This window comes from Pseudorca crassidens, chromosome 8 (genome assembly GCF_039906515.1).
Source record: "Pseudorca crassidens isolate mPseCra1 chromosome 8, mPseCra1.hap1, whole genome shotgun sequence".
NCBI classification, from domain to species: domain Eukaryota; kingdom Metazoa; phylum Chordata; class Mammalia; order Artiodactyla; family Delphinidae; genus Pseudorca; species Pseudorca crassidens.
The window spans coordinates 58,605,055-58,627,090 of NC_090303.1; the positions used below are offsets into that span (position 1 = coordinate 58,605,055).

At 53.4% G+C, this 22,036-nt stretch overlaps 2 protein-coding genes and 1 long non-coding RNA gene across 6 annotated transcripts; 1 reads left to right on the forward strand and 2 right to left on the reverse strand.

Moving 5' to 3' along the window:
• Positions 1 to 1,012: 1,012 nt before the first annotated feature.
• Positions 1,013 to 5,151, reverse strand: HOXA11 (homeobox A11). Its single transcript, XM_067746584.1, has 2 exons — positions 4,286 to 5,151; positions 1,013 to 2,850 (listed from the first exon to the last, which is right to left on the reverse strand). The coding sequence occupies exons 1-2, from the start codon at positions 5,001 to 5,003 to the stop codon at positions 2,618 to 2,620; spliced, it is 951 nt and encodes a 316-aa protein (XP_067602685.1). The 5' UTR covers positions 5,004 to 5,151; the 3' UTR covers positions 1,013 to 2,617.
• Positions 1,872 to 9,075, forward strand: LOC137229130 (uncharacterized). Of its 3 annotated transcripts, none has more exons than XR_010945550.1 (5): positions 1,872 to 2,009; positions 2,700 to 2,837; positions 3,620 to 3,720; positions 8,367 to 8,661; positions 8,752 to 9,075. It is a non-coding gene; the product is annotated as an uncharacterized lncRNA (long non-coding RNA). The 3 variants fall into 3 exon arrangements; XR_010945549.1 differs by having other exon boundaries at positions 2,700 to 2,806; XR_010945551.1 differs by lacking the exons at positions 1,872 to 2,009; positions 2,700 to 2,837; positions 3,620 to 3,720 and adding exons at positions 5,123 to 5,477; positions 5,607 to 6,109.
• Positions 9,076 to 12,664: 3,589 nt separating this feature from the next.
• HOXA13 (homeobox A13) lies at positions 12,665 to 20,021 on the reverse strand. 2 transcript variants are annotated; one of them, XR_010945552.1, is made up of 3 exons: positions 18,998 to 20,021; positions 14,625 to 18,290; positions 12,665 to 13,313 (listed from the first exon to the last, which is right to left on the reverse strand). XR_010945552.1 is itself a non-coding variant. In XM_067746585.1 (2 exons), exons 1-2 carry the CDS (start codon positions 19,914 to 19,916, stop codon positions 18,046 to 18,048), a joined length of 1,164 nt encoding a protein of 387 aa, XP_067602686.1. In that variant the 5' UTR covers positions 19,917 to 20,021; the 3' UTR covers positions 12,665 to 18,045. The 2 variants fall into 2 exon arrangements, 1 of the variants encoding a protein (XP_067602686.1); XM_067746585.1 differs by having other exon boundaries at positions 12,665 to 18,290.
• Between the last annotated feature and the right edge of the window lie 2,015 nt (positions 20,022 to 22,036).

Here is a 22,036-nt window from a genome sequence, read left to right on the forward strand (position 1 = left end):
AGAAATCAAACCCGCGCCCGCTTGCCGCCCGCCCTCGAACAGTCCTCCTGGCTAGACTCTCTGTAGCAACTTGTGAGACTTGGTTAATCTTTAACCGTCCCAAAGGAAGTCTCCTTAAATCCTAGGCTTCCCTGCCCACTCCTTCCCTGCCCCCAGGAGAGTCCTTGTTCACCTCTGTGTGTCTATCAACCTAGGCATTCATCTCCGGGGTCCGTCCCATTCCTCTTTGAGTTTGATTTCCCCAGTCGCGTAAGTTAGACAAACACACAAACAAATAAACAGAGCGGGGCTATGGGGTCTGGGGCCTCTCTCCAAATTCCATCCTCTCTGCTGCTCTGATCCTGCCTGAGTGGCTAGGGAGAGAGTGGGGATGGGGGGGCGGTGGGCAACAAAAGGCTCTGGCCTTTCGCCCTGCTCCTCAAGGTTATGGGTGATGTCCAAATTTAAGGCAGAAGTTCAAAGGCAGGAAACAAAGAGGAAACCAGTATCTTTCTTTCCCCAAAGGGAAAAGGCAGCCTCAACCGGGAGCTGGGGAGAAAAGAAAGTGCTCTTAGAGACTCCTAAGACTCTGCTCTGTCTTTGTACCCAGACCAGTCTCCCTCTTGCTGCAGGGCTCCCCAGGGCACCCTAGAGTGTTTCCACTTCAGGCCTCCTAGTCTTGAGGTAAGTGAGTCCAGCCTGGGATCAGACCCACTGGCCACCTCAAGCCCCAGGGCTTTCTCCCAGGGCTGGGGTCAGTTTGAGAGGATGAAGCCCCGTATTCCAGGCCCTGAGATACCCCATTCCTGGGACCCCACTTCCCCATGTGAGGGAAGCCAAGGACCTGGCCATTCACCTTGGCTTCCTAAGTTTGGCTTCTAATGGAATTAAATCCTAAGTCACCTCCCCACCCGCTCAGGGGCCTAGTAACTTGCCCCTTTCCTAAGGGGGAGTGGTGTTGGTGTTGGGGGGGGGCAGACATTTGGCAGTAAAAGGCAAGCGGGGAGAGAAATGTCACACCAGGACCCAATACTCAAGTTTCCACAGTCTTTATTTTCCTTGTGCCCTGTCACCTGTATACATGCTGCGACATACGCACTGGGTGAGAATGGAGGACAGGCCAATACTCCTGTTACAAACCAGACGCTTCTTAACACAGGGGGGCAGAGGAGATTTAATGGAAGGGTGCCTGCCTTTCTCAGCTGAGGTCCCCAGACCCTGGAGGGCCGAACAACCTCAGAGCATCTCCCTAACACTTTTCAAATATGCAAGAAATTAAAAAGACCATTCCCGACACACTTTCCATCCCCTCCAATACCCCAAAGGCAATCAACTAATGGCAAAAAATATATATATATTCTCAAACAAAATAGGTTATAGTTCCTTTATTTACAAGTCTTTTGAACACCATCCCTGTATGAAGCGTACATTCAAATATTTTCAGCAGTGAGTGAGTTTAACCATGGAACACTGTAAACAGATAGAGCCTTTAAATATTTTCTTCATCTTTTCTCCCCCTCTACATTGCATCTTTTAAAATTTGCTTTGGTTCTTTCAGGGAAATATATATATATAATATAATATTTATCTTTTAAAATAATTCCAAATCACTCTCGAGCTCTTGGAAGGTCGCTGGAAGCTTCCAAGCTCAGTTCTGGGGTGACGAAGGGCAGAGCGCGGCGTGGGAACTGGGTGCTTGGGGGGGCTCAAGCCCCTCATAGCTGGGGACCGCTGGCCAGGCCTGCTGCTCTGCTGCTCCGCCGCTCCGCTGAGCAAATCCAAGCTTGATTTAAGCGTGCTGTAGACTTTGCCAAGCTGCCGCACTCCACAGGCACTTCCTGCAGGGATCTGGGGGCCAGCGGCCTGGGTGCAGCCTCTCGGCTTTTTGATGTCTTCCACCTCAGGGAATGGTCTGCTCTGTCACTAGGCTTTAGGCCAGAGTGGCAGGCCAGGACGAACACCCTAATCATAGGAGAAATTAGGTGAGCTGCAGAAGTCGACTGCTGGAAGCTCAGGCCTGGGACAGTGTGGTGAGTGGCTAGGAGGGGGTGGAGAGCCCCTAATGCCACCTGGAATAGTAGATTATTTTTCCCTCAAGGATCAGCAGCCCTCTCCCACCTCACAGCGTCCTCTTAGTCCAGTCATCTTTCACATTGGCTTTGGAAAGGAGCCCCAATCCGGACGTCTAGGAATCCTCCCCCTTCCTTCTGCTCCTGTTCCCAAACTGAATTGGGTTTGGAGATCTTGACGCAGGGGTCCTGGAAGGGGACAGGCTCCATGTGGAGGGTCCCTGGTCGGGGTCATTCTCCAGGGGGTCTGGAGGGGGCCCAGTCCCTGATGGAGACCACACCCAACCCGAAGCTCTGCAGTCTCCAAGAGTGAACCACCAGGGGCCCCGAACCATTCATTCTCGCTGATGCACAACTCTCCGAATCCAATTATTGTTAGAAATCTTAACCACCGATGCCCAGGAGCGTCCCCGAGCGGCCTCCTTCCAGGCTGTCTCCGTGTAGCCTCCCCTCTCTTGCACATCGCATTTCTTCAAAAGTCACCGCGTGCCGTGACCTTGTCAAGGTCAAAATCTGCATATAATCTCATGTGTATGAAGCCCCCCACCCAGTTCCAGTTGGCTGGAGCCTTAGAGGAGCGGGTTGGCCGAGTAGTACTGTAAACGGTCTCTGTTAATTTTTTTTTCCTTCATTCTTCTGTTCTGAAACCAGATTTTGACTTGACGGTCAGTGAGGTTGAGCATTCGAGACAGCTGCAGGCGCTTCTCTTTGTTGATGTACACACTGAAGAAGAACTCCCGCTCCAGCTCCCGGATCTGGTACTTGGTGTAGGGGCAGCGCTTTTTTCGGGTTCGTTGGCCACCTGTGAAGGGAGAAAGAGGCAGGGAGAGAGCCAGGTGTGACGGCTGCAGTCCATCCCAGAGCCCCAAGTGGAGGAAAAGGGCTGGCCGCAGGGACTGGAGGCCCTGCCCAAGCCCCATCAAGGTCCCCCCAGGTCCCTGCCTCAGGTTCCTACTGCCGGCTGGGGAGAGGCTGCCGGCGGAGGCTCAGCTCCAGATAAAAGTCAGCTCCCTAGATAGGCCCCCAGGGAAGCTGCTTACTCTGCCCCAGAGCAGAAAGGAGGGCTCCTCACTGCAACAGGCGAGTTTGCGCCGCTGAAACCGCTTTCAAAGCAGCGAGCGGGGGTCGCCGGCTGTCTACAGCCTGGCCAGACTAAACAAACAGCCGCCCGCCCGCGGACATTTCACCTTCCAGCACCTGGGCGGCCAGTTCCCGAGGCAGTAAAGGCGGCCCCAGCCCCAGTCTTTCCCGGCTGCGGCGGGACTCGGCCCTCGTTAACATATGGGGCAGCTGCCGGGTCTTCGTCAGCCTGAGTCCTGGCCATCAGCTCCTGCCTCCCCGGCCAGCCTCCTGGCTTCCGCGAGGTGGGGAGGTGGCAGCGGAAGCCCCCTACCCTGGGCCTTTCCTGAACACCAAGGCCACACAGCCATCCTGGTCCCCCCGGCAGAGCAGGGGTGCTATTCCAATAGGGTGGAGGAACGAGGGGTTTCCCAGAGCTGCGGGCAGGCTCGACTTGCTCCCCTTTCAATAAAACTCCACCAGAAGTAAAGAAAAAAACCCGCTTTTGACAGATTGAATAACAACTGTAACATGCAGTCGGACAGAAGGCGGCACGTAATTGCCACCGCGCCACAGGAAAATGGCTTCCTTTGGACAAAAAGGCCAACTTTGGGTTAGTTTGTTTCTTTTAATGTATTACTCGAGCTAAGCGGGCTATTTTATCTGTTAAACACGTTCCTAGTGCCATCGTTAAACAGCGATGTCTTTGAATCCCGGCCGGGACTGGAATCCCGGCGCAACACATGGCTTTTATAAAAATCTCCGGATTACCTCGCTATCAAAGGCTCCGGAGCCCTTGCAAGGGGAATTTACAGGCGCCCACCTCCGGCTCCCCAGCCCCGACCTGGTCCCGAGAGGGGTCGAGCTGCTGGGCTTGGGAGCCGAGAAGGGAAAAAAGGGGAAAAGGCAGTTGTGTGGGGTTTTTTGTTTGTTTTGGTTTGGTTTTTTTTTTTTTTTTTTTTTTTGCAGGCATGCCTCGGCCGGTGGGTATTTCACGGCCAATTTCAGCACTCGCCACGTGATCCCGCCTTTTATAACAAAGTTTTGTTGGGGGAAACCTAAAGGCCCTTCATAAACCTTATATGCTTATAAAACAGCATATAAAAATTTAACAGCGGTGCTGCGCTAGATTTCCAACTCCCCTTTCATAAAGCGCAGGGCGCTGCCTTTATACGTACTGGAGCCGCCGGCCTTGTCCTCAGTGTGGCCGGAAGACGACTCGGGGCTGCTGCTGCTCTCGGGGCGCCGCCGCCGCTCCTTTTCCTCCGCCGCCGCCGCCGCCTCCCGGCAGCCGCCGGCGCCGCTGTCCGAACTTGAAGTTGCCGGCGTGCCCGTGGCCGCTGCCGCCGCCGCCGCCGCCGCCGCGGAGGTCGCCGCGGCTGCCGGGGGCCCCTTCTCGGCGCTCTTGTCCCCAGGGTAGTCGGAGGAGGCGAGGTTTTCCGGGGTGCCGTAGGCCGTCTCGAAAAACTGGTCGAAAGCCTGTGGCAGGACGCCGTTTCGGCCCACGGTGCTATAGAAATTGGACGAGACGGCGGGGGTGGGGTGGTGGTAGACGTTGGCCGAGCTCTTGGCCAGCACGTCGCCAGGCACGCCGGCCGCGCTGGGCGCCTGCAGGCAGTCTCTGTGCACGAGCTCCTCCGCGGAGTAGCAGTGGGCCAGATTGCCGCGGGGGTGCCATTTAGTGGCGGGCTCAATGGCGTATTCTCTGAAGGTCACTTCGCGCACGGGTTGGACCTGGGGCAGGTTGGAAGAGTAGGAGTATGTCATTGGGCGCGAAGACGGGGTCTGGGGCAGAAAAGAAGGGAGGCTGGAGAAATCTGGACCCGAGACGTAGTAAGTACAACTTGGCAAATACATGTTAGAGGAGCAGGGACCACGCTCATCAAAATCCATCATTGGGCTACCTTGGGCTTTCCGCAGTAGCCGAGCTTAACATGATTCTCCACTGCAGCTGCCTCTTTGAAGCGGATCCGTGAAGTAGAAATTTGGAGACGTAAGCTGACGTGGAAATCTATCCCCATCCTTAGCAGGGAGGTGCTGGTCATGTGACCCGATGTTGAAATTGACAAGCTGCTAGCTAGTCCGGACCTTCCCCCCCCCCTTTCCTTTCCTTTCTTCCACACCCCCCCCCCGCCCCCAGCTTCCTTTCTTTGTAGCCACCTCAGGGGAAGCAACAGATCGTCACTCGGTGTTCTCACCGAAAGCACGTAATCGCCGGTGTAACTCATGTTGGCTGGGGGGGCCTCCCGGCGCGCGGCGAGGCTGGGTGCTACCCCGTGCCAATTGCTTGTGCTCAGCTGCACGGTCCTGGCCCTCGAGTGCGCCGAGGGCGGTGAGAGAGCTCAACTCCTGCCACCCACCACTCCCCGGGTGAGGGAAGCCACAGGCTGGGGGTGGCCGGGTGGGAGCTCGTCGCTGCGTGGCCCGTGCGTGGTCTTGGAATCTATTCGCCTGGAGGCTCGCGTTCGCACCTCCTTCTTCGCTGTCCCCCTACCACAGGCTTGCTTTGGGAACCACCTCTGCCTCCGACTTTGGCCGGACCCCCTTCGGGACAGGGTTTGCAGCCGTGGATGTGCCTGCCTCGTGGCTCGCCCGATTTGCACGGTGACTTGATTACACGCTCGCATTCATGGTCACTTCCGAAGCGCTTTAGTGCCTTCCGTCCCTAAACCGCCAACAACCTGGGCGGCTTCCCCCGCGGTTTGTCAGGGATCCGCAGGTCCCGGAAAGCCCTTCGTCTCACCCGGGATCCACCTCCCTTTCATTCTCCCTGCCGGCCTCCTCACCCCACGCCCTGCCCTTGGAGAAACCCGCTCCTCCTCGCTGTCTGCCGGGGTTCGGAGTGACACCGCAGAGCCAGAGGCGTGGGAGCTGCGCCGCTGCGCACTGGTCCGCCCGCCCCCCTGCCTGGTCTTCTGGAGCTGAGGACTCGGGGAACCATGGAATTGAGGCGAGCCTTGGGCTGCTTTAGAGGCGCTGACATCCAAGGAGACTTCTCCTGGGTATGCTGCACCTTCCGGGAGCCCACAGCTGAGCTCCAGAGCTGTAGGGAGAGTGGGGGCAGTGAGCAGGGGGCGAGGGCCAGGGAGCCGTGGCTGAGAAAGGGGTAACCCGCCACCTTTCCTCTGCAAAGCTTGAGAGCCAGGGATGTGCAGGGCAGAAACTCAGAAGGCTCGGCGCCTTTCCGGCTACTCATCCCACAGAAGGGACACAATGCCAAAGAAAAGAGACGTCTTTCTGAACCTCCCAGCACCTTGGGTGAAAAGAACGCTTTGAAAAGGCTAGGTTTGAGCTAAAGAGAGAGACAGAGGCCATAGCAGCTAGTATGAGTCTAGCTTTCTTGGGAAGAGGAAAGAAAAAAAAAATGAGATGGTGAAAAATGCTTGCCATCCTGCAGGACTGAATGAACAATGTTTGGGAGAAGCAGAAGAGAAGGGCATAGAGCAGCCAGGCAGGGCCAGGCACTGGGAGGGGTCCAGCTCTGAGGCCTCCCCACACCTATCTTCTTGGAAGGAACTGGATGTCGCTGAAGGAAAGTTGAAAAATGAAAAAGAATAACCTTTTCCCCTTCCCCATCCAGGAAATAGCCGAAGGTATTTATATATCTCGGGGAGATTTAGAGTATAACCTCTAAGATCTTTGGTATTTAAGTGTCAACATCGATTTATTTATTTATTGCTGAGCTAACTGTAACTGACACAATAACAAAATCTAATCGTGTATTGCACTGCAAAAGAAATATTCTCATTATGTATTTTCTCTAAATGATGGCTCACCATTGCATTTGAATACTCGCTGTAAATATCAATAATATCGAGTAATTACTCTGTAGTGGAGTACACTAATTTATTAGCATTTATGTTTATGTGGCTCCAACCCCCCCCCCCCTTTACAGGGTTGCGTATCACAAATCAAACTACTCCGACACATTGGTTTAATGAACGCTTTATTCAGGATTTGCTGCGAGAACTTCCATGCCCCTTGAATCCCTGAGAGCTGAACTTGAAATTATTTGTGCATCTCCAGCTTGACATATTGGGGCACTGTGGCTTGTGCAGAGGGCAGTATCGGTGTGAGTGAAAAGGTCTGGTGGGAAGGAAGGTCATTGGGAAGGGCAGCTTGAGACCTCCTAAAGCTGGGAATCACAGTTACAGGATTGCCCTGCAGCGAAAAAACTTCTATTTCCAGCGGCGACCAACAAGGCAAAATATTTATTTCTCCACAGCATCTTTCTTGAAGACTGAATATAAAAGGGAGGAGAGGTTTGCGAACAGCAGTATTTAAGTCATTCCCTGGCTGATTTTGGCTCTCTCAAACTCTCTCCCAGCAGCCCACCCAGTCCCCGCCACCCCGACCCTCGGACAAAAGGAATGCTTGAGGGGTTTCAGTGACTTTGCCATAACAAAGGCGCCACCATTGCGGGGCTTGCCCTGCCCCTGGGTGAAGACAAACAAATTCTTGCACTTGTATTAGGGCTTTTAAGACTATAATTGAACCCGGGGGCGTCTAGGAGAACCAAAAACTGTTCTAGACAGACCTGGGGTTTTATAGCAGTGTTGGCAGTCAACTTCAGCTTGTGCCTGAGCAGACCGGCTGCAGTGGCCCTCCAGCGGGGGACGCCAGGCTACCTACCCTAGCTGCACGCAGCCCCTCTCCCCATTAGATCGGTTTTCCCCTTGGTGCCAGGGAGAGGGGGGGTCACCACAGAAAGGTTGGTATAGGGATATGTGCCGTTCCGTAGAACTAGTGCCTCCCGTGTTCTTGAGAGCCAAGCCAAGAGGGTGCTGGTCAGTCTGGATCCCATGGGTGTCTGCAGGAGACAAAGGCGAATTCCCGAGGAAAGGCTGGGGCAGGGCAAGGCGCTCTAGGAGCGGCTGGAAGGGCAATTCGGCTGAACCAAAGCGGGGTGCCGGGAGGGTCTTGCAGCCTGGAAGGGGGTGAGTGGGGGCGTTGCTGTGAAGATGGATGAGGATAAAGGCTCTTGATGCCAGAAGGGAAACCGCCTGGAGCGGCGAATGCTTTTAGTTCCCCGGCAGGGACAGGAGGGGGATGCTCTGATCCCCAGTGCTGCGCACTCCTCCCAGCTTTGCCTGCTTCTGCCCCCCTTGCCTGGAATATACTGGCGGTGTGAATGTTTTTTGGGGGGGCTATTCGGAGGTAGGTGCAGCTCTGAGGATCAGACCAAATCTTAGGGAGGCAGAGCTTCGGGTCCTTGGTTTTGACTTTGCTCTGAGCCTAACTGACTCTTCCGCTTTGCAGGAGGCCCAACAGCCAAGCTGAGCCCACCCGGCTCAAGAGAACACCCGACGGGGGGGGCTAAGGCTGCCCTGGAAGGCCAAGTGCGAGTTGCATTTTTTGAAGAGTCCAAGATGGGCATGGCTGTGACATTGGCCCTGGAGACTGGTTTTCCATGAGTTGTTCTTTCTCAGGAGCTCCACGGTGTGAGGCCATCTCCAGAAACGTCTTCAGCGTGTATTTCCTTTTATCGTCAACCCGGAGCCCCATGGCAGCTAATGCAAGAGGCCAAAAATGTTTTGGAGGAAGAAAAACAAAGGCAGGAAGTGGCGGCGGCTTGACGGTGCGTGTGTGTCTGCGGAGAAGGGAGGGAGCCATTTCAATCTCTTCTTGTTTTTCCAAACTTCAGGGTCCAGGCAGCCCTCGCAGGGCCGACCCGTTGCTCCCCGCGCAGCATTTGGAGATGGCCACCCGGAGAGGAGAAGGCTGGCGCCGGAGCCAGCCTTGTCAGGCGGAAACGGCTAACGAGGCGATTTGCTCAGCAAAGCAGACCAAGCCTTTCCAAACTTCATTTGATTTGGCCCTAAAAGTGGGGGGTTGGGGGATTCGGAAACACCTCCCGGACCTTCCTTGGCGGGCGGGCTGAGTGCTCCGTGGCGGGGATTCGGGAGCCCTGCACTCCACGCGCCTTCCCAGGCGGGATATGGGAATAAAGTCTGTCCAGATGCCTCTGCCCAGCACTGCCGCCTCCCCTTCTTCTTGCAGCCGAGGGGTCTGGGCAGCAGCCGGAGGGTGCCTGCTGGCAGTGCCCAGGCTGGGTAGCCTTGGCACGGTTAGTGTGCACCGGTGTTGTCGTGCTGGGGGCGTTTCCAGCAGTCTCATTCAAGGGATGTGAGCAGAAAGGACCATCACTTGATAGGCAGCCTAACACCCGCTCACTCTGAGGGAGGATAGAGCTGGGGGGCAGGGAGTGCCTCCACGCTCCGGGGTTTCCAACCCCAACTGGCCATGCTGCTAGGCTGCCCTCTTCTCTCTTTGGGGCCGGCTTGGCCTCTGGCAGCGGCTCATTGTCCCGGAATCTGAGAACCTGAAGTCCCCGTGCCACTTGCAGCCCTGTGACTGCTCAGTGCATAACCCAACATCAAGCTGTCCGCTCACTCTGTTTCCTCCTTAGCCATCAGTCTCCATCTCCCTGCGGCTCCTGCTTGCCGGTCTCCTGCCTCTTTCCAGCTGAGTCTCCCCTTCTGCGGCCTCCCGCCTCTTCCGATACCTCCCCTAAGCTGAGCAAGAGCTGAGGTGCCACTGGAGGGCACTCAGTTCGGAAAGCACAGAGAAAGGAGGCTGGTTAAGTTCCTGACTCTCCCCCAATTCAGGCCTCCACCAGGGGTCTGAACTGGACCTCTCACTTCCTTCTTCTGAATACTCCATTCCAGGTTCTGTTTCTCTCCCTCCCTCTCTGATCAACACTCCCTCCTTCTCTTCTTAGGACTCAGCTCCTGCTTTTGTGGGCCTGGCAACCTTGGATGGCAGCCGGCCTGGGAGGGGTAAGGCCCACCTGACAAACCAAAATTCACTCCCAAAGGTCAACAGTTGTTTATCTGTGGATCACATAAGGCACCGAATTTTTTGCTTTTTCTTGCTGGTCTGAGCCCCTACCTTCCTCTGTCCCTAAATGCCACACCTGTTTCTAGAAAGCTATACAAAAGACCATTTTAACCCCTGTGATCATACTGCACACAGATGCAAGAGCCAGCTGGAGGACCCAGGGTGGAAATGGCTATCAAGCCCTTCACGGGGCTGGAGGCCAGGCCGCCATCTGGGGGCTTTCTCTTTCCAAGTGGGAGATATCCTGGAGGTACATCTGTCCTCCATGGTAAGCCTGGGAGATGGGTTGTCTGGGAAGCTCAGGAGATCTCCTAGAATTTGTTCTTAGGAAATGGTCTATTGGCAGATCATGGCCAACTAATCCCATTTCCAGGCACCGTCTAGAGGAGGCACTGAGGCTTCAGTGAAATATCAGGAGACCCCCTTCTATCACTACTAGGTGGAGGCAGGGGTTAATTTATCTCCTTGGCTTGGACAGGTGGCACCTGTCCCACCCACAAGCTCCTCCTCCCTTCCCTAAAGCAGGGGAACAGGTAATGCCTTGAACTTGACCTTATGGTTGGTTCTCATCAGACTCACAGGTTCAATCTCCAAGGTCCCTAAAGATCTGAAGAAGTCCACATCCTTCCACTGGCCACTGAGGGCTGGGGCATAGGGTTTAGCAGAGGGTCTCAGACACCCAAGCAATCTGGTTATTATTTAGTTTCGTGTGTCCCAAAGTGATGGGAGAAAGAGGGTTACTTCCTTTGAGAAGAACTATTTTTATTTTTATTGTTGTGGACTCATTAAAGATTTTTTTCCCCTACTGAGTGGGAACAGATGGGGGTGGGGGTTGAAGGGCAAAGCCCTGGTTCCCAGTGTCTGCCTTCCATCCTCCCCGCAACTTCGGCCCAAACGGGGCTTGGCTTGACCCAGCCAAGTGTATCCGTAAGAAACAGGACAAAAGACGGCAGCCCAACCAGAAGGCCATTTCTGGTCCTCGGGGTCTTGGTCCGCACGGCTGTGGCTAACAGGAAGCTCCCATACCCCAAGCTTCAGCTGCCACCTAGGGCAGTTCCCCAGGCTCCTCCGAGTTCTACTCGGCCTCGATCCATGGCTCACACTCCAGGCTGGAGAAGAGCGAGCCCCTGCCTAGTCAAACCTTGCCCTTAGGAGTCTCCCCTATGTGCCCTGATAGGCAGTTCTGTGATGGTACCTGTCCACCGACAATCTTTCTACCTACTGTCCCCTCAAGACTCCACCCATGCAGCCCTAGGGATAAAGCTCAGCTTTCCTGCATTCTGTTAAAAAAAAAAAAAGATGAACTCATTTGCAGGGTCTCTTTGATTCACCTGGAGCAATAAGCTCGGCGGCAGACCAGGTTTAAGCGATTGACCACTAGGCCGGATGCGGTGACCTGCTGCAAGCAGGCTATGGGCAGAGGTAAGGGGCCCCGACCCCTCCACAGCACAGTGAGGGGGTTCTTGGGGTCTGGGAGTCAGGGATTTTTACCTTTGGCAGAATGCACCTCACTTCTTGGCCCATATTTTAGGCAGGAGAAGAAGAGCATCAAAGTTCTCACCAAAGGCCTGCCATGCACTGAGGGAGCGGACCTGGACTCAGGGACCTCAACAGAAGGTCCCAGCAGGTTCCTTGCTTCCCTATTCTATTCCATGTCCAGCTGGCCCGGCTGCCCCCGCCAGGTCCCTTGTTTCTACCGGAGCTCACGACTCGGATCCAGCCGCGCGTCCGCTCTCCTGAGCTTGAAGGCGTTGCCTCTCACGCCGGCTAAGCTTCCGTGGGCTCAGCTCTTCCAGGACTCGACGGGGACATAGCCTGGGCCACCCCTGGCTGCGGGAGCTCCTCTTCAATACGGCTGGGGGCGAAGGAGTTGGTAACCAAGAAAGAACTGCCTCCAGTCCACGATCCCAGGGTATCAGAACCAGCTTGCAGCTGGCCAGTTGTGTGTCCTGCGCCTTCCCGCGGCGACCGGTCCTGGCCATGGAGACAGCCATGGCGCGGAGGACTTGACCTTTACGGCACGAGAGGAGGGCGCTCTCTGAGATGCCGGGAGGGGGGTTCTGCTCTTTCCAACCTCTCCCACCCAATAGCAGCCGGGACAACGCATGCCGCTCACCCCCATTCCCCCCTCCATTTTGTGCAGTGTCCACAGACCCGCAGCCGGAACAAAGCTCCCAGCAGTGGTGTCACCGTTGCCTTTGCGAGCTCTTGTCCCTAACTCCCCTGGGCCAAAAGCCTCAGAGCTTAAGCCCAGCGATCTAAGTTCCCCCCGCCCCCCACCGCGCCCTCTTTTTTTACTTAACCCTCAGCCAGGGCCAGGGTACTACTCTGGGTGCCGGGCCCCCGTCTGTGCCAACTTCCCGTGCGCCGGGTCCTGGCCTCGGGCTGCGGGCGGCGCCGGGCCTACAGCCGAGCCTAGCGTGGCCGAGGCGCGGGATGAAGCGAGGCCGAATCTGCTTTCCGGCCCGGGCGGAGACCCGGGACTGCGCGGGGCGCCCGGATGCGGCCGCACGGGTCCGCAACGTGGCCGTGCGTGCCCCGTTCGCTCTCCGCTCCCTCGGATCTCACCCCACCCGTCAGGCCGGGGCTCAGAAAGCGGAAGTATTTGGTAGAGAAAAACACGGTTTCTTTTCAGCCCGTTTCAGAACCCCTTTTAGAGAAAATGCTCCTGTCAAGTTTTATTTCCCGTTGCAAACCACCTTCCACGCTGCCAAGAATTAAGACCGGGAGAGATTAAATACCCGATTATTCTCATGGGGAGGGAGGGGCGGGTCGGAGAAGGGGCACCCGCACAAAACATTCGTTTGACTCGGCTTGTCCTCATCAAATAACGCCTAGAGAGACCCGCGAAGGCCCGCGCGGGCGGCGGTGACGTCAGCCTGCAGCGGCGGGGCGAGACGCGGCGCGGTGGCCGGCCCTCCGGAGTCCGCCCGGCGCGGGCCTAGGGCGTCGGGGCCTTGACCTCTGCCTGATGTCCTGCTGCACGCCCTCTCCGGCCCACAAGCCGTCCGAGCGAGGCCGGCTCTCTAAGGCTTTGAGCCTCCATTTTGAGGAGAGAGTTCATACCGACGCGCGGAGGATTTCGAGCCTCCTCGGCCCCCGAGGGGCGCGGCATCGGGTGGCTCCCCAGGTCCGCGGCGGTGCTTCTCCCGCGCGTCCCCGTCCCTGCACCTGGGGGAGGCCCCGCGCCGCTGCGCGACCGCCCGCAAAGGTTCGCACATCTCCGAGGCCCCGTTGTGAAGATTGCTGCCGGGTGGATCCAGCTCTTCGGCGGCGCGACGGAGCCAGGCAGAAATGAAATCAACTGTGGCGAGGCCTTGGCTGCTTCCACGGAGGACTTTTCTGTGCCAGCGTCTTTTTCCTTCCCTTGAAAATCAAATTAAAAATAGCAAACACCTTTCAGGCATTCGTCGGCGCTAGGCAGATGCGCTAGGATTGAAGCAGCCGATCAGAAAGTGGGTATTTTCATAAAGAATGAAGCCGGCTGGTATTGACCCGGCGGCCTGGCGGGTGAAAACTTAATTATTGTGTGCGTGTCCTAAAACTGAGGCATAAATCTCCCCAGGCCTCTTGGATAACGTTACATCTTTGCTTATGAAAAATGGGATGTGAGCAACTCGCTGCACATTTCTCTGATTCTCCAGGTCTCGGGCTGCTGACACGCATTCGGTCAACTTTAAAGGAATGAGCATAAATCAGCAAGCCCCTAGCGTCTCCTCCATAGAGGTTCGCAAATCCGGAAGGGCGCCTCTGAACCCCCTGGGTCTGGAGCTTAGCAGTCCCGGGCAGGCTCCGTCTCCCCTCCGAAAGAAACTCGGGAATTCGCAGAGAGGAAACGAGTAGCCGCATCTTCACCAAACCCTCCAAACACACTCAGCAGAGTGTAATCCGCACACGTATTATCATTCGGTGAAATGTGTCATTAGCTACCCGCACACACATGTATCATCCTCAGCTGAATTTCGCTGCCTCGTGAATTTTAAGAAAATATCTCAATTAGGTTGAATTTTTAAAAAGAATAATTTTCTCCCTCTTTCTTTAAAAAGTTGTTTTCTGTTTTCAAAAGAAAAAAAACAACAACAACTTAAATGGATGGCTTAAACTCTGTATCAGGCATAAATAGTTGTGAAATGCAAAGTGGCGTTTTACAATCATCCACTTAAAATACCTCAATAAATTTGACAGTATTAAGAGCAGATGGAAAAAGTAGATTTTTTAAAGTACCATATTTACAATTTTTTAAAAATGGTCACATGACAGGCCATTACAGGATTAAAAATCATTGCTAATTTAATAGACGGAGACGGTGTCTAGTTGTTTCCATATTACAATTTCTTATTCTGAAAGTGTGTCCCTTTGAGGAAAAAAAATACTTGAATCAGCTATTCACCAACACTATCCCAGTATTTGGTGTTATTATTCCTACATAGTGGCTGGCATCCTCCTGGATGTCTTTTTTCTAAAGGTTCAGATTAATTGCTATTTGGGTATTGGGGAGTCATCATAATCCATGCTTACTTCAGGTTATCTGGTAGATCCAGGGGAATTTTAAGTAAGAGGTAAGATCCACATTATCAACATCTGTTTCAGAACAGGCAGAAGAAAGCTCTGAAATATCTTCTGTCATTAGTTTCAAAAGCTGAAGGGAGGAAAAAAAAAAGAAAACTACTACTTTACCCAGAGTTCCTGCAGTGGCGATGGCTTGTGAAAGGGGTGGTATTCCGGCTGTAGAGCTGCTGTTGGCCTCCTTCCTAGGCCTGAAGCTCAGAATATTTCTTACATCTAAAGAAAAATATCCCCCAGTCAACAGAAGAGTCCCCTTCGGAGCTGTTCGTAAACACACAGTTTGATCCAGCTTTGAGGGGATTTTCCACCACTTTAAACACTTTGGGAGAAAGCTGTTATTTGGGCTTGATGGCAGCTCACTTAGAAACGGAGTGCTGTGGAACAAGCTGTGGGGACGCTGATCTGAAGCATCATTTTCATTTGCTCCCACAAGTGGAGTGAAAATCCTCGGGGCAGCAAAATTTGATTGCACTTCACAAGACCACTCCATGCGTATATTTCAAGACCAAGCTTTAGAGATTCTTTCTGTAATTCTCCACCAATAAAGGAGGTTTAAGTCTTCAGGTTGGAGAGGTTTCCGTCAGCCAGGTTTGTAACCAACCAATATTATCTTCCATAAAATGATGAATACGTTTACTCAGTTCACAAATACTTTCCTCTAACATAAAGATAAAATTAACCTCATCTTGAAATTCTGCACCCTAAGGATCCTGGTTCCACCAACGTTTCAATACATATTTGCGTAGCATGTTTCTGACAAAACACATCACCTTATGTTTATATTAAACATATAAACATACATATGTGTTAGTTACGACTCTAAACACATCTGATGTATTGTTTGGGGTCAATAAGTAGTAGAGATGATTATTACCAGTATAGTTTTGATGGTGGTTGTTAATATTAAATGTATATATTTCTTCCATAAATCAAATGGCAGCTTAGAAAACATCAGTATAAGATTGCACACCACCCAGGCGCAGCACTCAACCCTGAGCTATCCAGGATAACTCTCCTTCTGCATCCGTATTATGGTCATTTTGTAGATATGAGATCTTTAAGCTCTCCATACTGACCTCTTAAGAGGTGAGTTTCTTTGAATTTCTGAAATGTAACTCTAGAGCTCTAGAGTTAGAAAGGCATCTGAAACTTTTTATTTACCGTATAGATTCCCCTATAGCTCTAATTAGGATGGTAGACCACCTTGGAGGGTGAGGGCCAAGAAAGAATGGTTATTTAAGAACACCTCTTAGACTGTAACAAAAATGTACAGCTTAAAAGCAGATCTGCAGAAATCCGATGCAGAGCAAGCCACTGTGAATACAAATCAAACTTGGCCATTAAAGAAAAGGAGCAAAACTTCATCAGGTACATTTTGTACCTGAACTCTTGAAATCACCTTAAATTATATCATTCTGGGTCATCAGTAATTAATGATACTATATCTGTACAGATTCTACAAATACATACACAAGCACACACAAGCACTGATATGCAAATGCATACACGTATACACATATGATATATATTCACATATATACAGGCACATGTATAACTTACATATATTCAAATTTGCTCCATCTGGAGCCAAAGAAATGAGTACTAAATCTCTAAAACAAGGAGTCAAGGAAGTAAGACTTTTGATTCCCTTGAAGCTGAAGAATTACAAGGAAGCTTGTCAACGCGAGGTGGCGCCCTTGATCTACTAATCCAGCCGAGGCCAATTCACGAGCTGTCAAAAGTCAAGGTCACAAATTGTCTTTTTTCATCAAGGTCAAGGTTTAAGGCCTTTCCTAGTCCTGTCATTTCAACAAATATCAAAACCTGCCCTCTCAGACACATGCAGACCCAACAGCAGACTTTAAAATACGACAGCCTGGGCATCGCTGATACTAAACAACTGGTTTTCATTTTCCACAGGGAGCCTGGGAATTTATATTATCTCTTCCTCCTTTCTTTTCTCTCCCTTTTAGAATACCTGACACTTTAACCTTCTTGAAGCACTTATCTAAATTTTTAGGATTTTAGTTGTGAGGGATTTCTCCTTTTGCTTGAAAAATTTGTAGCCAAAAAACAAAACAAAACTGAATAATATAGAAAAGAATGGTCCTTGGTTTGTATAGGACAAACCTGCTCCTTTTCTTTCTGTGCAGTGCATGTTTAGCATAGGAAAATAACGAGTATTTCCTTCAGATTTTAATGGCAGTGACTACTTTATTAACATAATTAATACCACTATATCAACTATCTACAGGTCTAAGTTGTTTCTTTTTTACTATTATTTTTAGTAGAAATATTTGAAAAGCAGGTGCACAAATACATTTTCACAGTGTGCTGAATGTCTTTATTTACAAGATAGCATTTTATAGTGAATATGAACAAGATGAATGTGCTGGTTGAAATAACTGCTTGATTAAAGATGTGCTGTGAAGATGAATCCCTAAACTTTCTAATGCAGTCTCATAACACAATAAACAAGGAAAAAATACTAATCCCTTAATAGATCAAAATATAGAAAGTAAACATCTAACTGTCACAGGGGAATGGATTTCCATTCTGACTTTTCTAAAAAATAAAAAAGGAAAATTATTTCTCCAGCAATATGTTTATTAAGTATTGGGAAATATCAATTTAAATGAAAAATTGTGTTCAAACCAAAGGCCACCATGTTAGGGTAGGACCTCTCAGGAGATCTGACACAAAGTGAATTCCGTGAATTATCTGATGCTTTAAATATTTTTTAAAGCTATCAAATCCTTTGAAAAGTAGATTATATTGGGGCGGAAAATATTGTCCAAATGCCACAAAAGATCTTGTCATAAGCAAGTAAAAATTATTATCAGAAGGACATTCCCAACCTGGGGTTCCTCTGTAGCCTCAAAGGCTCAGCTGGTTGTATTTACTACCAAGACAAATGATCCTCGGAAGAGCTTTCTCTCCCTTTGCCCCTTCATAGTAAATAGTCCAAGATCATTATTTCAGTACCTTCTTCTCCTTTCCTTTCTAAATCTATACATGACACGTTTTGCAGAATATACAACAATGGTAGGACTTTCACTGAGATTTACCTGAGCAGTCACTTAACATGCAAAGGGGATTGTGATGGTGACCCAAGGACAAGCATACGTTTACAACAGCCTCTCGCATTTGTAACCAACTTTCGGATTATTATCGTATAACATACTGTCCTAAAATATAACGGTCACATAAATACTTACAAGATTTCAGTAAATGTGTAACTTATCTGAAATTGCGTATTTCGGGGTTGATGTTTGACTCTAGAGTTTTTCATTTAATGGTCTGGTGGGGTTGGCGGGAGAACTGGCAGTCTTTACCATTTCTTAGAGTAAAGTTTTAAAAGAGTTGTAGATTCCACAGGAGAAAAAGATTCCCCTTAGGAAAGCAAAATGCCAGTATCTCTCTTTCTCTTTCCCATTCTTCAATTATTATTAGCATTATAATCATTATCTGGACAAAGCAACAAGTTCTGAAGCATTTCTTCAAGTTGCCCTCTAGCTCCACTTTTAATCCATTAACTAGTGGTCTTCAGTTTGTTGATAACTTTTTTCTCTTTGACCCTCCTGTTCTGGAACCAGATTGTAACCTGCCGCTCGGAGAGATTCGTGGTGGCTGATATCCGCCTACGTTTGTCCTTGGTAATGAATTTGTTTGTAGCGTATTCCCGTTCGAGTTCTTTTAATTGCACCTTGGTGTAAGGGACGCGCTTCTTTCTCCCCCTCCTGTAGGAGCTGGCGTCTGAGGGATGAGAGACCACATCTGGAAAATAGGGAAGGCAAGTTACAGAAGGGTCAGATCCAGGCCAGGACACAGGCAACAGCTCTATCTGAGACACCGCCTTGCAGTGCCCGGCTGCCCTTTGCCAGGCTGTACAATCCAGCCTTTCTGCCAAAATCTGGAGGGCCAGTGGGGAGGGTGGTTAGTTCTGCACTGAAATGAAATCGCCCAGGGATCCAATGACCACCCCAGCCCAGGCCACTCTGCCCACACAGCAGCGGGCTTTGCTTGATCTCCTGGCCCAAACGTTAGCACCAGGCTCAGGGGACAACACTTCTACGCCCAGATTCCTCGCTGTATCCCCAAAGCCCCAACACTTGATGTTTCTACACTGAAGGATTTTTGAGAGAACGAATACGGGCAATTTGGTGAACCATTTCCAGGTCAATTTCCCATCCTTACTTAAGTCGATGTCAAGGGCTGGCGAGGGCGGGGCGCAGAGGGAGAAGGAAGCCAGCTAGGGTCCCCACAAGCTTCTTCTCAGCTATCCCTCACCCAGGGAGAGCCAGGACCAGCCCAACTCAAGAGCAGTGCGGGCAGGGCAGGCCAGCCGGGATCGGGCTCCCAGGGGTGCAGCACCACTAGGACAGGCCAGGGAGAGAGCAGAGGGGCACGAGGGTGACCCAGGAGCGAGCGGAGAAGCTGGAGCAGAACCGGAGGACCGGGACTGAGAAAGGGGCGCCATTTACCGGGCAGAGTGGACTTCCAGAGGTGGGAAGGCTGTGCCTGCTCTTTGGGGCAGTACATTTGGCCGTTCCAGCCGTTGGGCAGCGCCCAGGGCTGGTAGCTTTCCATGGGAAGACCCAGGGGCTCGTGGCGCGACTCTCCAGGGCCCCCGAGGCCGGGCACCACCGGCATATCCAGGTAGCCAGGCACGGGCTGATGGTGGTGGTAAGGCCCGGGCGCATAGCCCTGGTGGTAGAAGGCGAACTCCTTAGCGCGTGAGCTGAACTCCTCGGCCGCGGGGCCAGCGGTGTCCATGTACTTGTCCGTGAAGGCAGCGGCGGCGGCCGAGGCTGGCTGCGCGCACGACTTGATGGCGTTGGGGTGCGGGCCCATGCGGGCGCAAGGGTAGTAGCCGCTGCCGAAATAGCCGTAGGGCAGCGCTGCGGGCCCCGACGAGCTCTGCGCCGCCGCTGAGCAGGGACTGCACTGCTTGGCGGCCTCGGCGCCCGCTGGGCCCGCGGGGCCCGGTCCTCCCGAGGACGACGCCGCCGCCGCCGCTGCTGCAGCTGCGGCGGCGGCGGCAGCGGCGGCGGCGGCCGACGGGGGCGCCTCCCCGGGCGCGCTGCTGTAGGCGGCCGCGGCGCCGGGCGCCAGGGGCGCCGGGTGCGCCATCAGGTTGCGGCACTGGTTGGCTGCGGCCGCCGCGGCCGCCGCAGCCGCCGCCGCCACCGAGAAGTTGCCCCCCGCGGCCGCAGCCGCCGGGTGGGGGAAGCCCCCGCCCCCGGCCCCAGCCGCAGCCGCCGCTGCCGCCGCCGCCGCCGCCGCCGCCGCCCCTTCCATGTTCTTGTTGAGCTCGTCGGCCACCAGGCCGCCGCCGTTGTCGTAGAGAAACATGACGGTGGGCTCGATCCAGCGGGGGTGGAGGAGCACGGAGGCTGTCATAGCACGAGCCGCATGGAGAAGACCCCAGTGGCGCTGTTTTAAAAAGCCCCCAAGAAGTGAAGAGCGCGCGGCGCGGGGCCGGGGCCAGAGCGAGGGGGGCGGATCGCGCCCCGCGGGGTCGCGCCAGGCGGCTGCCCATTGGCCCGGGCGCCCCCCTTCCCGCTCCGCCCATGGCGTATGCAAAGCGGGCGGCTCCAACCCGGGCTCTGCTCTGTACACCCGCCGTCCCTGCCGCCGCCCGCGAGGTCCCCAGCGCCAGCGCCCGCCGCGCGGCCGCGCACCATTCACCCAAGGGAGAGGCGGGGGGTGCGGAAGGGTAGGGGCGGAGGACAGGGCGGGCGGGACCTGGAGGGAAGAGCGACCTCCTTGCAGCTCCCCTTCCCTTCCCATCTCCCAGTGAGGCTCGGAGCAGCGTAAGGCGGGGAGGGTATGGGGCGAGATGTTGGGTTGCGACCTGAGGCGATGGGAACAGGTCAGGTAAATCTGCGGACGGCTGGGGACGGTAAAGTAGCGAGGCGTAGACCAGGCTGGGTGTTTCTTGGGGCCTCCGGCGCTGTTTTCTTTCCAGGTATCCGCGCCTCTTTCTGCAGCGAGACACCAGCACGGACACTTGCGCTTTCGGCTTCGACAGCGTCGCGATTTGGCTCTCTTTCCGGGGGAACCGTGGCGGGGCGTTTGTGGATGCGCCTGGCTTATGGGTCCCAGGACATCCCACTGGAAAACTTGGACTACATATAGAAGCTTCCTCCCCTTCTTTGTCCACAGTGTTGGTGGGCAATCTCCTACACTCGTATTTAGGCCCATATGCTCAGAACGACCCATCACACCCACACGGACACACGCGCACACACACAAACCCAAGTGTGCTCTGATCACACACTCACACTTTTATATACAGACTGTTCCTCACTTTGTCCCAGTAACAACTCTTCCTCCTCCAGAGACTTTGAGATGGAGAGAGCGATCTTTGTGCACCGTTATTCAGTGCTCCCACATCTCCAGCCTGGCTGGCCTGTCTTGGAAGGTTAAGAGGAACAGGCCCCAGCTGGGTGCTGAGCTGGGACTCGAGCCCCCCTTCTGGGGCTTTAATGAGGCTTCACAGAGCCTGGGCCGGAGCTGACTCTCCAGGCACCTGGGCACTCTATTGCACTCCGTTTGGGGACAGGAGAAAGGGACTCTTTGGGGCCACTTCATACCTTCCCGCCCCCCCACCAAGTAGGACTGGGGAGAGCACTGTCTCCAGCCTGCAGCGGGTGCCCGGTCCTCCTCTGGCCATGAACCAGCTCGAGAAGCTTTTTTTCCTCTGTGCCTGGGAAATGCGACCCTTTCCTGAGAGCACAGTGGGGTGTTGGTGCTGGAAGAGGCAAGCAGCTGTCATATTTTGGAGAGGGATTCTGGGGGTCCTGTCGCTTTCGGTCACATACTCTCACCTCCGATTGTGGATGCTGTGAGCTGGTCAGATGCCCAGAAAGGGAACATGCATTCAAAGTGAACATGAGTGTATTCCACCAGAGCATCAGAGTTTGGAAGAGTGCTGGACTCCCTTCCATCCCGGGCAGACTGGTGAGCAGCCAGGCTTGGACCTGTCTCCTGTCTCAGCTTGCAGACTCAGCCCTCAGATCAGGGCGCTGCGAATATCCCCATACCCTTACCAATATCCCCTTACCCCCGCCCTGGTCTGCTCTCTAAGTTTCCTGTTCTTCCCAAAGTGTCCGGACCAACGAGGCTGGGCTCCGGCTTTTATCCACCCTAATCCCAGGTTTGCCCGGACCAATGTAAGTGTTGCCCAATAAAACCTTCCATAACCCGCCCCCCCCCCCGCACCGCCATACACATACCCAGTGTGCCCTTTCCCTCCTGCCTTTTTAGTAGCTCCGGGTAAATATTGATTTGCCCCCAGTTTACCTCCTCCCTGACTGACCATTTGCAGACTAAAGAACCAGCCTCTGTAGGGACCTGATTTTTGTGTTACTTTCCGGCCCGTTCGCCCCCCTTCCTTCCTCCAAGTGGCATTGTAAAACTCATGATGACAAAGAGACAGGGTAGGGTTTGAGGCCCCAGTTCCTGAGGACTTAAGGGCTGTTTTACATACAGGTCAGACACGGCTGGAGGCCAAGGTC

Coding starts and splice junctions, on each gene's coding strand:
- HOXA13 (XM_067746585.1), bottom strand. CDS start 19,916: ATGACAGCCTCCGTGCTCCTCCACCCCCGCTGGATCGAGCCCACCGTC. Junction 18,291..18,997: donor CTGGAAGTCCACTCTGCCCG/GTAAATGGCGCC, acceptor CCTATTTTCCAG/ATGTGGTCTCTCATCCCTCA.
- HOXA11 (XM_067746584.1), bottom strand. CDS start 5,003: ATGATGGATTTTGATGAGCGTGGTCCCTGCTCCTCTAACATGTATTTG. Junction 2,851..4,285: donor GGACAAGGCCGGCGGCTCCA/GTACGTATAAAG, acceptor CTCCCTTCACAG/GTGGCCAACGAACCCGAAAA.